General features: G+C 25.2%; 3 protein-coding genes across 5 annotated transcripts in view; 2 read left to right on the top strand and 1 right to left on the bottom strand.

The window, feature by feature from the left end:
* Positions 1-13,365, top strand: part of LOC127290520 (TOX high mobility group box family member 3-like) — a 228,154-nt gene that overhangs the window by 47,022 nt on the left and 167,767 nt on the right. The gene's annotated exons all lie outside the window — the stretch shown is intronic.
* The window catches only part of LOC127290524 (odorant receptor Or2-like), a 169,461-nt gene that overhangs the window by 97,256 nt on the left and 58,840 nt on the right, over positions 1-13,365 (bottom strand). The window lies entirely within an intron of this gene.
* LOC127290531 (uncharacterized) lies at positions 9,145-10,383 on the top strand. The gene is made up of 3 exons (XM_051319166.1): positions 9,145-9,311; positions 9,492-9,697; positions 9,927-10,383. Exons 1-3 carry the CDS (start codon positions 9,254-9,256, stop codon positions 10,104-10,106), a joined length of 444 nt encoding a protein of 147 aa, XP_051175123.1. The 5' UTR covers positions 9,145-9,253; the 3' UTR covers positions 10,107-10,383.

The raw sequence follows: 13,365 nt of genomic DNA, 5'->3' as shown, positions 1-13,365 counted from the left end.
ATATATATATATTTACTTGAATCATAACTCAAGGTATTAATTTCTAGCGCAATGACAATTAGTCTTGCTCTTATAATCATTATTATATATCTGAAAACTAGTTAAAATTCATCAACACTTTCTATTTAAAAACAGAATTCATCGAAAGTATTTATAATAATTTTATGCAAAATCCAAAAAAAAATAAATATAAATAAATAATAAATAATTAAAAAATAAATAATAAATTAATAAATAAATAAATAATTACGAAACGATCAATGATTGACATATGAATAGCGTTAAAAAAAAAAATTATTGAAAAAATTTTTAATTCAATTGATTTTGCTTTTTGTATTTTATTTCTAACATATAATATATTGAGAGAGAGTCAATAATGTGTGTATATGATTTTCTATTATAGAAGAGTGTATTTAAATGGTCATTGACATAACTTTCTTTGAAGCACCGTTACGTTCATTTTGCCATATGTATTTCTGATAATAACACCTCTCTCGTTCACTTTTACAGAAAGAAAAAAAGGAAAAAAGGTGTAAATATAAATAAGGAGAAATGCTTGTTTTAATTTTATTTTTACAACTACTTATATCCACACATATGATTATTATTCATATACTTTTTAGCAAATATAATTATTATTCATCAATTTTGTAAAAATTTCTTTTTTCAACTCTCATTTCAAAATCAAATTTTTTTTTCTCAAATTAATTTTTTTTTTCAATAAAGAGCAATATAGGAACTTGTAAAAAAAATAATAATAATAAAAATTGTTACGTTTATTATTAAATAAACAAATAAAAAATAAATAAACAGATAAATAAATAAATAAATAGATAAAGAAACAAATAAATAAAATTAAGAAAATAATAATAATAAATAAAAATAAAATAATAAAAGAAAATAAAAAAAAAAGGGGCTGAAGAACCTAATGTATATTTATGCAAATATGTACTGGCAAATAAGAGCTCCGATCCTGTAATTTAGGAGTTTTAATTTAATTCGATGAGGATCGATATTACCGATCCCTATAACCTTAATTATTTCCTTGCGAGTCTTAAGCTTCGTTAACCCTGTAAACTTAACCCCCCCCCTCACCCTTCTTCACTTTTTTCTCTTTTTATCCCCCCCTTTTTTTCATTATTTGCCTCTTTTTCTACTCCCTTTTTTTTCTCTCTTTCTCTCTCTCTCTCTCTTTTTCAACTCAACTTTCCTTTGCTCTTGTTCTCTCTACTATGTAATTTAGACCTTTTTGATACAAAAGAGCAATAAAGTCAGAGCTTGATTAACTTTTTATTAAATTCTGAATATATATATGTACAGTGAATGAGAATTAATTTTAAAATAATTAGATATTTTAATCTCTTGACAAGTTTCTTCAAGTGGATATAGGGAGAAATTTTAATTTAATAAAGGAAAATATCAATATATTTTAATTAAAGGTTTATTTTATTTTTTTTTAATGTAAATTCATTTTACAACCTTATTTCACATAAAAAAAAAATTGCGAATTCTCTTTAAAATTGTAATTTATTATTTTTCTACCTCTATAGCGAGGTACTCATTTTTTTTTTTTTTTAACTTATGAGATAAATCCCTGTGATTTGCTTGTAAAAAGAAAAAAGAAAAAAAAATTGGTTGAGCGTTCATAACCTGGTGCAATAAAAAATTAAGTGTCTCATAAATTTTTCTCTTGTCTCTGCAAAAATTTGTAGCAAAAATTTGACGAGAACTTTGACTATCACTATATATAAAAAAAAAAATAAATGATATTCAATAAGCAATAAATAGATACGAATATTTTTTTTTTCCGTATTATATATTGGATTCGTGCGTATATTTCGGATAAAAATTAAACGAGAAAATAAAATTTTTTTTTAAATTGTCTATTAATGAAAAATCCTTTTTTTTTAATTGTGCCGTTTATTATGAAATAAAAAATAAAAACTACATAATGGAAATTATAAATATTATTATTAATTAATAAATTATTTATTAACAAAAAAAAGAAATTGCAATAAATTTTTTTTCCCTAAAACCTAATTTTGGCAAAAATGTCAAAATTAGAGTTCGATAAATCGTAATTTTTTTTCGGCTTAAATTTATTGTAAAATAAAAACAATAAAAATTTTGATAGATTTCTTATAGATCTGATTTGAGGGTTTTTCGATTTGGAAGAAATACACGTTCACTTTAAAAAAAAAAAAAAATACAAAGGGGGGGAATCAAAGGGAAAAAAGGAATAAATCTAAAGAACTGGTCTGGACATTCGAGGTCGGACAGGACGATCGTTTGGTCGCGCTCGTTAACTTTTTATTTCTACTAAAACAAAGATCGAAGAGGTTCCCCGATTAACGATCACGTTATTATCATTCAAGTTAATTGAATTGTAACAGTCTTTACGACCAAAAGTTTATCGTAAGGAAACCTCACGAGAAGAATCAGAGGGGGGAGAGAGAGAGAGAGAAAGATGTTGTCATTAATATTTATGTTAGTTATAATAGAAAACGTATTTCTTATATATAAAATAAACGTGAAATTAAAAAATTACTCTCAAAAAAAAATTTCATACGATTTATAATAATCGATTTTCCAAATGAAAATCATTAATTGCAAATTAAAATCCATTCAATTTTGATGCAAAGAAAAAATAAACAATAAATAAAAATTTAAAAACAAATTTATTTCCAGAAATTAAAATTAAAAAAAAAAATTTCTTTTTTTCGGGACATTTTTTTAATAATTTAAAAAAAAAAGATATTTTTATATTTTATTAAAATAAAACAAAAATTGTTTCAGGTAAACCCAGTTGTATTGTATATAACACCATTCGAAGTATGTGTAAGTAACAATAATATAATTTTTACCATTATTATTATTATTATTATTATTATTATTATTATTATTAATTTTTTTATTATTATTTTCTTTGGGTCAAGGTTTCACTCGATAATTGTTAAATTAGTCGCGATACAATTTCTCTGGTTAGAAATTTACTTTTTTTTTTTAACGACATTTTTACGATTTTGCGAAGGAAAAAGTTGAACGTAATTATTACCCTTAATTTGAGGTCATAAATTTGTTTTTTGCAAAAAAATAAAATATTTTCTTTTATATATCAACAGAGTAATTATTATATATTATTATATATAATAATTGTACTGTAATAAGTATTATGTAATATAATTTTGTAATTAGATGTGATAACTAAAACAAAAATAGTAAAACAAATATAAATATACGAAAAATTCCTTTTTTTTTTGTTTTTAATTAAAAAAATCGCTTGGGTAAAAATGTCGAAAATGTAACATTTATTTTTGAATAGAAGAAAATTTGCAAGAAAGTTAAAATTATCTGACTAAAATTGGCTTTTACTACTTATAAAATAATTTAGAAGTTTAAAATTATACTGAAATTACCTTTTACTACTAGGAGGGAAATTTAAAAAAATTTAGATAGTAGAATTGAATACAAAAAAAAAATGAAATAAAATTTTTTTGCGTTGTCTGACTATAACTGGTTTTTACTACTGATAAACAATTTAAGACTTTAAACTTCTTGTAAATTGTTTATGAGTAGTAAAAACCAGTCATAGTTAGACAAAGAAAAAAATTTTGTTTCATTTTTTTGTATTCAATTCTACTGTCTAAATTTTCGTAATTTTGTAATTTTTTTTTTTTATTTTCGTAATTCGACTTGAAAAAACATTTTCTGACTAAAATTGAAAAAAATTTTCACTACTGATAAATATTTATAAAAAATTAACTCAAATAAATAAATAAAAAAAAGTTCAGATTTTTTATTCCGAAAAAAAGTTAAGATTAAAAACAATTCAGTAGTAAAAGTTAAATTTTAGTCAAACATTGACATTGAAATTAGAATTTTAATAAAAGTATAGTAAATGACGATTTTAAACAGACAAAACTAATTTTTTTTGTAAAATACCTATTTTAAATAAAAAAACTTTCATAAGAAAATTTTTCTCTAAAATAAAAAAAAAACCAGTAGTAAAAATAAATTTAAGTCAGATATTACGACAAAAAATTATTCGAATTTTAATAAAACAAATTCTATAATATAAAATTTAATTTTATATTATAAAAATTAGAAATTCGTTTTCAAAATGGATTAAAAATATTTACTATATTATTTATTAAATTAAAAAAAAAAATAAAAAATAAATTTTTTTTTTTTAAATTGAAAAATCTGTTTATTTTTTATCGTCAAAAATAACATCTGTATATATAAAAATCTTATTTCCCCTTGAAGGGTTCGTCAAACTATTTTTCAGAGTGAATGATGCACACCTGCTGTTTGCACCTGAACTCACCGGACATTCAACTCAAAAGGCACGCGCGATCTAAGAATATTCAGACTAAATCATTTTCAATGCATTTTATCTCTTAGGATTCATATCGTCTGTCAGTCAAAAAAAAAAAAAAAAAAAAAAGAAAAGAAAAGAAACGAAAAAGAAAAAAAATGAAAAAAGAAAAAAATACAGTAAAAAAAAAAATGTAAAAAAGGGTAAAAAAAAATTTACATAAAGTGAACCCGATACTCAAGATATTCTACTGTCTCCATGTATATTTTATCTTTTTATTTATTTATTTTTTTCATTTTTTGCTCACTGCTTCTTATATATACTCTTTATATTCACGTCTCGAGTCAGAAGTGAATTTAATGCACATGATTCTGTCGAATATAGAAACAAAAGGTCATTTCGAATCTTATATATACTCTCTGTCTCTCTTTCTCTTATGTTCTTACTCTTACAATTTGCAATATATATATATATATATATATATATATATATACGGCTTCTTTTCAATTCAACAGAACATTTGAAATAAAGGCATGTATCTCTGATTTGCCAATAGAATTTACGGAAATGATCCAGATTCAATATGTTAAAATAGAGTGAAAGTTTCTTATGGAAATTTTTTTTTAATACCATTGTAAGAGACTGTACTAGTAAAACTTAGAGAAATTTGTTATTCGAACTAAATATACTATTTTGAATTAAATAATTATTATCTGTACCAAGTAACATTTATTTGAAAAAAAAATATTTATTTATCCCTCAGACAAAATAATAATAAAAAAAATAATAATAATATAAATTGTAATATGAATAAAAATAATTAAGAATTAAAGTGGAAAAAAAAATATTTTTTCAAGAAACAAAAAAAAATTAATACCCTGAAATGCAATTATTGTCGAAGAATTTTATTTTATTTTTTTTTTTTTTTTTCACCGATAATAATTTAAGAGGAAAAGGGTGATTTCAATCAACTCGAGTAATTAAGTGAGTCACCCGATACAAAGCCATTATAAACGTCAGACTGCGGTATGTTGTTCATTGTTTCTTATGTAGCTCAAGTTTCTATACGTAAGTTGCCTTTAATCTCATTTACGCACGTGGTTTAATATCGCAAAATAGGTTTATATTATATATAATTATTTTTCACGCAGCTAATTTAATTCTCTTTTCTAATTATAAATTGACTTAATTTCTAACGTTTGTTATATTATTATTAATTATTTTTTATTTTTATTATTTATTTACTTCATACACTGACAGAAAAAAAAATTATTTGATTCAAATAATCGTTTAGTTAACTACTATCAACTAAATATTTACTTAAATCAATAATAATTTTTTATTTACATTAAATAAACTATAATTAATAAATTTTGTATTTAAAACAAATACCATTAAATTGATTTAAATATAGAAATTATTTGGTTCAAGTTAATATTTATTTGATCCCAGGTGGAAAAATTCCCAGTAGTGACTAACGGTAGTCATTACCGCTACCGGAATATTCACTACCGGTAGCCACTACCGGGAATTTTTCCGGTACTACCGGTAATTCTTCCGGTACTATCGGTAGTTATTATCGGTATTTTTTCCGGTACTACCGGCAGGCACTACCGGTAATTTTTCCGGCACTACCGGTAGTCACTACCGGTTATTTTTTCGGTACTACCGACAGGCACTACCGGTAATTTTTCCGGGACTACCGGTAGCCACTACCGGTAATTTTTCCGGGACTACTGGTAGTCACTACCGGTTATTCTTCCAGTACTACCGGTAGTTACTACCGGTAGGCATAACCGGTAATTTTCCCGGTACTACCGGTAGGCACTACCGGTAATTTTTCCGGGACTACCGGTAGCCACTACCGGTAATTTTTCCGGGACTACTGGTAGTCACTACCGGTTATTCTTCCAGTACTACCGGTAGTTACTACCGGTAGGCATAACCGGTAATTTTCCCGGTACTACCGGTAGGCACTACCGGTAATTTTTCCGGGACTACCGGTAGCCACTACCGGTAATTTTTCCGGGACTACTGGTAGTCACTACCGGTTATTCTTCCAGTACTACCGGTAGTTACTACCGGTAGGCATAACCGGTAATTTTCCCGGTACTACCGGTAGGCACTACCGGTAATTTTTCCGGGACTACCGGTAGTCACTACCGGTAATTCTTCCGGTACTATCGGTAGTTACTATCGGTAATTTTGCCGGTACTACCGGTAGGCACTACCAGTTATTTTTTCGGGAATACCGGTAGGTAGTCACTACCGGTAATTTTTCCGGTACTATCGGTAGTTACTATCGGTAATTTTTCCGGGACTACCGGTTATTCATCCGGTACTACCGGTAGGCACTACCGGTAATTTTTCCGGGACTTCCGGTACTACCTTTAGTTACTACCGGTAATTTTTTCGTTACTACCGGTAGTCATTACCGGTAATTTTTCCTTGAATTACAATCAAAATTTATTACCAAATAACAAATTTTGATTGTAACTCCCGGAAAAATTACCGGTAATGACTACTGGTAGTGAGTGTTCCGGTAGCGGGAGCGGTAATGACTACCGGGAACTTTTCCACCTGGGATAATAAACAAAAATAAAATTTATTTGATTCAAAAAAATTTTTTATTTTTCAGTACAGTGAAAAAGTATAGAAAAAAAAAGAAACAAAAATGTAAAAATTAATATTATTGCTGACAAAAATTTTCTCCCATAACTTTTTTTTTATATAGGATATAAATATACTTCCGGTGTGAAATGGAATATATATAATTATTCTTTTCCGCGTTCTTTGAGCACGAAACTTAATTTTTATTTTTTTTTTTTATTTCTTTTTTGTTATCAGCTGTCAGACGTGTTTGCTTTTACAATCACGATACTCGATTCTCGAACTCGACCCTACACTTGACCGGTTGAACCTTGACTGTGTGATGTTCGCGAGCAAGCTTCGCCCGTGAGATTAAACGCGCGAAGAAACTTCAAGTTCCGATGGAATGCGTAAGATATTGCACTGCGAAATTATTACCGGGACGGGTAGCAATTTGCCATGGAAAGCTGAGAGAATGACGCAAACATACAGATATACTATATTTATAAAAATATATACATATATATATATATATACAAAACGTCTTCGCGCTCGATTTGCTTTTCTATTCTTTTCCCATTCCTCTCTTTTCTCTCGTCAAGCAATGAATCATTTCAAATAGGCAAGTCAATTTCAAAAATAAAAAAAATAAAAAATCCCCCTTTTCACCTAGGTATAAAAATATCGTTTTGCATTTTAACTCGCTAAGAAATTCAAAATAATTTTCAACGTTACAAACAAAAAAAAAACGTGTGAGTTTCCGGTTTCAAAAAAGTAAAAAACAATTTAAAAAAATTTTATTTCTATTTGACTTGGAGTCAAATAAATATATATTTATTTGTAATTTTATTTACGCTAAATAAAATATTTTATTGTTGATGGAAAACGAAATATAAATATTTATTATTATTTTAAAGGAAATAATTTTAGTCCACCCACGAGAAATGATATATTTTTTTCTCAGAGCCTTAATAAATTTTTATTTTATTGAAATAAATTTTTATTTGATTTAAATAAAAAAATTTTATTTACGCCAAATAAATATAGACTAGTGTGAAACAAATATACACTCACAGAAAAAAGATACGTTTCAACCAAATGTACCATTTTTTTTTTTCTATTTACCCAATTTTTTGGTTAGTTCAAAAAAAAATTTGTTTAATTCAAATAAATATTTATTTGATCTAAATAACTATTTGGTTTATTTTAATAAATTTTTTGAACAAAGAAAAAAATATGATTGAGCTAAATAAACGTTTGGTTTATACAACCAAATGTTTGGTTAACTGTATATCAATGCATTTATTTTGTTGATTTAACCAAAATTTGGTTGCTTCAAACGAATTTTTTTCTGAGTGTACGTTAATTTAATTCAAATATTTTATATTTAATTCAAATAAAACAATTTCTCTGGGTGTAATAATTTATAAAAATTTAATTGTTATAAAAAAAAGGATGATTAAAGACACAATAATTTATAAAAAAAAAAAAAAAAAATTTATAATTTTTTTCTAATACAAAGTTTGATTAATTTTTTTCTACCAAGAATTTTTTTTTAAATTTTTACCTAATTTTACGCTGGCAAAGAAAAAGGTTACTATAAAAAATATTGCAAAATTCTTCGATTATTTCTTGATATTAAATTTTTTTTGAGAATATATTTTTAAATTTTTAAATTTTATTTTTTATATCTAATCGTTCTATTTAGAATCTATTACTGAATATAGTAATAAACAAAATTATCGACTTTAATAATAGAAAATTTTGTTCTCTTATCTATAACAAATAAAAAAAAATTCCCATTGTCTAATTTATACATACACAATTTAAATATTCAAACAAATTTTTTTTTTTTTTTTATTCTTTCTATTTCCGTAATTTTTTCTTTCCCACTGCGCAGTAGAAAATTTAATTTACATTTACATTTCTTTAAATGTAGATTAAAAACAATGGTTTATAAAATTTAATCGATTTCACTTTGACGCAAATAAAAGATAACAAATTGTATTTCAAAAATTTTTTCCTAATTTTTATTTCTTAATATTAAATATAAATATTTGAAATAAAATCAATGACTAATTTCTTAATAATATAAATAGGCGTTCTAATTTAGGAAGCAAAAAATAATGCGGAAATGCAAACAATATATGTAAATTAAATGAATTCAAATAAAATTTTCTAAAAATTAATAAAATTATCAATAATAGCAACTAGTATATAAGTTGAACATTTTTTATCACAAATCACTAATCGAAAATTCTTGCCTGTGAATCTTAAATTCAAAAAAACATCAAAACGGTATTTTTCTCGAATTTATTATTTAATAATAAACAACAACAATTCATCATGAAGAATTTTCAAATATTTGTTATTCTTGCCATTTTCTTCGTCAGCGTGAAATCAGGTAAAATTAAAAAAAAAAAAAATAAATAAATACAATAACAAAAAAAAACTCGACATAATTTTAAAATTTGTATATTTTTTTGTTAATATTATAAAAAGTAAAAATAAATAAAGAATGGTAAAATTTAAATTTTATTATATTATTATTATAATATTTTTTATTATATTTTTCATTCGATAGATTTTTGGTCGGATTATAATAAAAGGCTTCAAAATTCTGATTTTGGAATAAGAAAACCAATTCAACATAGGCCAACGTATACAGACACTGAGACTAAAAATAAAAATACATTAAGTCGAAATGAGATTTTAAAAATAGCAGATCAAGTAGAAAATGGAAATCCTCCTTACAATTTAAAGTCATCAAATACAAATATTCAAACTATGGTAATTATATTCAAATAATGTATTTTTAATCATCTTTTTTTTTAAAATTAAAATTTTTTAATTTCTCGAATATTATTATAAAAAAGCATTTACTTAAACGAATAATTAAGACTACATTTTCTGTTTGCGACAAAAATTAAGTAATTTATTTCTAAATAAAACAGTTTTTCCATAAAAAAAAATAATTATAAAAAATAACTGAATTTTTTTTTTTTTATTAAAATTATAGACTGTCAATGGTAAGCCAAGGATAGTAAAAACTATTGTTTTTTCAATTGGAAACAACTTAGAAGGTACTAAATATACCGTGAAAAATACTTATCAAGATTCAATAAAAATTGGTTCTTCAATAAGCACATCTTCGTGGAATAATAAAGAAACAAAATCTTATTCTTATCACAGTAAATAGTGCATCAAATTAATATCATTGAAAAAAAAATATTTATTTGATTCAAATCATCAGTTAGTTGAATCAAATAAATTTTCATTTAAATATTTCAGTTAAAATACTATAGTTTGAAGCAAATAATTGGTAATATAATATTTTGCGATTTTATAGAAAATTTGTAATCCTACATTATGTATTATTAATTAATTATAAGATATTTTTTAGTTTACTAATTTTTAACGTGTACTGAAAATTTGTTTCTCAAATAATAATAAAGAAAAATTTGTTTTATGTAAAAGTTTGTTGCATTTAATTACAATTTCTAATTAAATTTATAAACAAATTTAATTTATATATTTAATTTTTTTAATTTTGCTCAACAAAAATTTATTAATCGATTACTTCATCCAGAGAAATGTTTTATTTGAACCAAATATAATGTATTTGAGTTAAATAAACATATATTTATCTCACACTAGCCTATATTTATTTGGTGCAAATAAAATTTTTTTATTTGAATCAAATAAAAATTTATTTGAATCAAATAAAAATTTATTTGAATCAAATAAATATATTTAATTGAACCAAATAATTTTTATTTAAATTAAATTGTATTTTAAACAATAATTTCTGTATTTCAAATAAACAATATTTTATAAAAATTGTTTAAAAATTCGCGGGTAAATATGTGCCCCACATCGATAAAAGTATATACCCCATGTCGATAAAATGTTACCGACCGCAAAGTATGTCGTAGTACCCGATCGCGCCGCGAGAGCTATACCGCCGAGCTCTCTCGCAAGCGTCCCGGCCACCAATCAGCTATATAACCCCTGGCGTAGTTGTTCGTCGTCGTTTCCGTTCCTACGACGTAGGGAACGTAACGTACTTTCTGAATCTGAATTAGTAAAAATGTTTACTAATTTGAATAAGTGACTTACTTTTTGCTTCTGAATTAGTCAAATTTTACTAATTATTAATAACTTTTACTAACAATTAGTATAATGTAACTAATTTTAAAGTAAAAAGTAAGTCACTAATTTAAATTAGTAAACATTCTTACTAATTCATATTTAGAGAGTAACGTAAATTAATGTAATCCGTATTTTTTGATCGTTTCATATTTAAATTTTTCTCGTCGTACATTCTTAAGGCGCTCTCACACCTTTTTGGCTGCTTGCAGGTTACCATGGCAACGCATGAGAGTGAGTGCGACAGAAAATTTAAAAATTTGAATATTCAAATTTTCTGTCTCACTCACACTCGTGCGTTGCCATGGTAACCTGCAGGCAGGCAGGCAGCCAAAAAAGGTGTGAGTGTGCCATTATTGTAAAATCGTTTATATCGTACTTTTTTTGTAATCGCGTTTTAAGTAAGGAATTTTTAGGTTATGTCGTCCTTTTTTTGTTAATAAACGTTATTTTTCGAATTGTGTCTGTAATTTTAATGTAATATCGTTGTTTAAAAACGAACCCTGATCCGGCGAGCTAATCCAACACTTATTTTTATCATTACAATTTAATTAAAATAAAAATTATTTGGTTCAATTAAATATTTATTTAATACAAATATAATAATTATTTAAAATTACAAATATAATATTTACTCAATAAAAATAAAATATTTATTTAATAGAAATAAATATTTATTTGATAATAGTCAAGCGATTATTTAAATCAAATAAATTTTTTTTTCACATTGTCTAAAGTATATAGTTAAAAAGAAAAAGAGAGAATTGGGACATTATTTTAAAATGTTCTATTCGACAATTTTTTTTTGTGTTTCCTTTTTTTTGGTCCTCCATCTAATCAAAAATCAGCGACATAATTAAATTCCATTTTGAAAAGAGAGTTGGTGGCTCTTTAAAATCAATCAAAGTGTCGCGACCTGGCATCGTTAAGCTCGACGATTTACGAGAGAGAAAGAGAGAGAGAGAGAGAGACAAAGTTTTGCAAGGTTTTTGCTCGTCTAACTCCGTTATTCGGTATACGGAATGATCAAAGCGCTTTTAAAAATCCATTTAGACGGGACCAAGAGAAGGAGAGAGAAAACTTGGTGTGCTCCCTTCGTCGTTCCGCTCGTTAATCCGTTCGCGGGGACAGTTACAAAAAAATTATAATGTAAAACAGAAAGAGCGAGAGAGAGAGAGAGAGTACAATATTTTAATGTTTTAAGTCCAACGTTACCGCCTCGTAATTTTCAACCCTTAAAAAGCACAACATTATGACAAGAAATATGCTCACATACACACACACGACAGAAAACCTCTAAATTGTATTTTTAAATATAAAATTACACACACGTTCACTGTATTTAATTTTTTTTTCTATACCCGTCACTCAAAAAATTCTAAATGAATTTTTTCCATTATATATTTTTTTTCTAAAAGAAAGTAATTAATTTTTTTCATTATTATTATTAGTAATAAGTAATAAATAAATAATATAATAAAAAAAAATTATTATTATTATTATTACTCATTATTAATAATATATTTATGGGGGAAAAAAAATTTATTTGCAACAGCGTAAAGTTTCACTGGAATAGTAAAAGATTTCAACTAAATTAAAACTTTTGCAAAACATTTTGCTGCGTTTCAGGTAAATTTGTTTTTTTTCCTCGTTAAACAAAATACATAGAAAAAAATAGTTTCTTTCTTTATGGTAACAAAAATTTCCTTAGTAATTTTTAATTTAAATTTTTTTAAAAAGATAAAATTTAATTTTTGCCTATCGCAGATCCCAAGGATTAGATTTATTGTAAGGGAAATAAAGGAATGATTAATTTGAAAATAAAAAAGAAATCCTCATAATTCTTTTTTCGCGGTTAAAATTGGTTGTCAAACAGATAATTTATGATGACTACCTAATTTCTTTCATCATGAAATAACAAAGATTCAGCTAACTGGGAAGGACCACAACTCTCTTTTCTCTCTCTCTCTCTCTCTCCCACAATTCTCGTCTGGCTATTCAAGGAATTTCAACATTTTTCTTTATGTGTGTTCAGATTCAACACGTGCACAAAATATTATACATATGTGTGTACATATATATATATGAGATCCTTTCATATCATTGGTTGAATTCCTAATGACTACTCCAGTAATTCATCTTTTTTTTTTATTATTATCATCTTTACTTTTTTTTTTCTTCTTCTTCTTCTTCTTCTTCATGATGTTTCTTTCCTGATCCTCTCCTTTTATAATATATCTGAATGGTGACATGAAATTCCTAGTCATCCATCTCTCTCTTTCTTTCTTTCATTCTTTCTTTCTTTTTCC

The sequence above is a fragment of the Leptopilina boulardi genome, unplaced genomic scaffold (genome assembly GCF_019393585.1).
Source record: "Leptopilina boulardi isolate dan_hultmark-lab unplaced genomic scaffold, ZJU_Lbou_2.1 LbouV2_70, whole genome shotgun sequence".
NCBI classification, from domain to species: Eukaryota; Metazoa; Arthropoda; class Insecta; order Hymenoptera; family Figitidae; genus Leptopilina; species Leptopilina boulardi.
The sequence above is the reverse complement of the archived record's forward strand: the minus strand, read 5'-3'. Positions and strand labels throughout refer to the sequence as shown.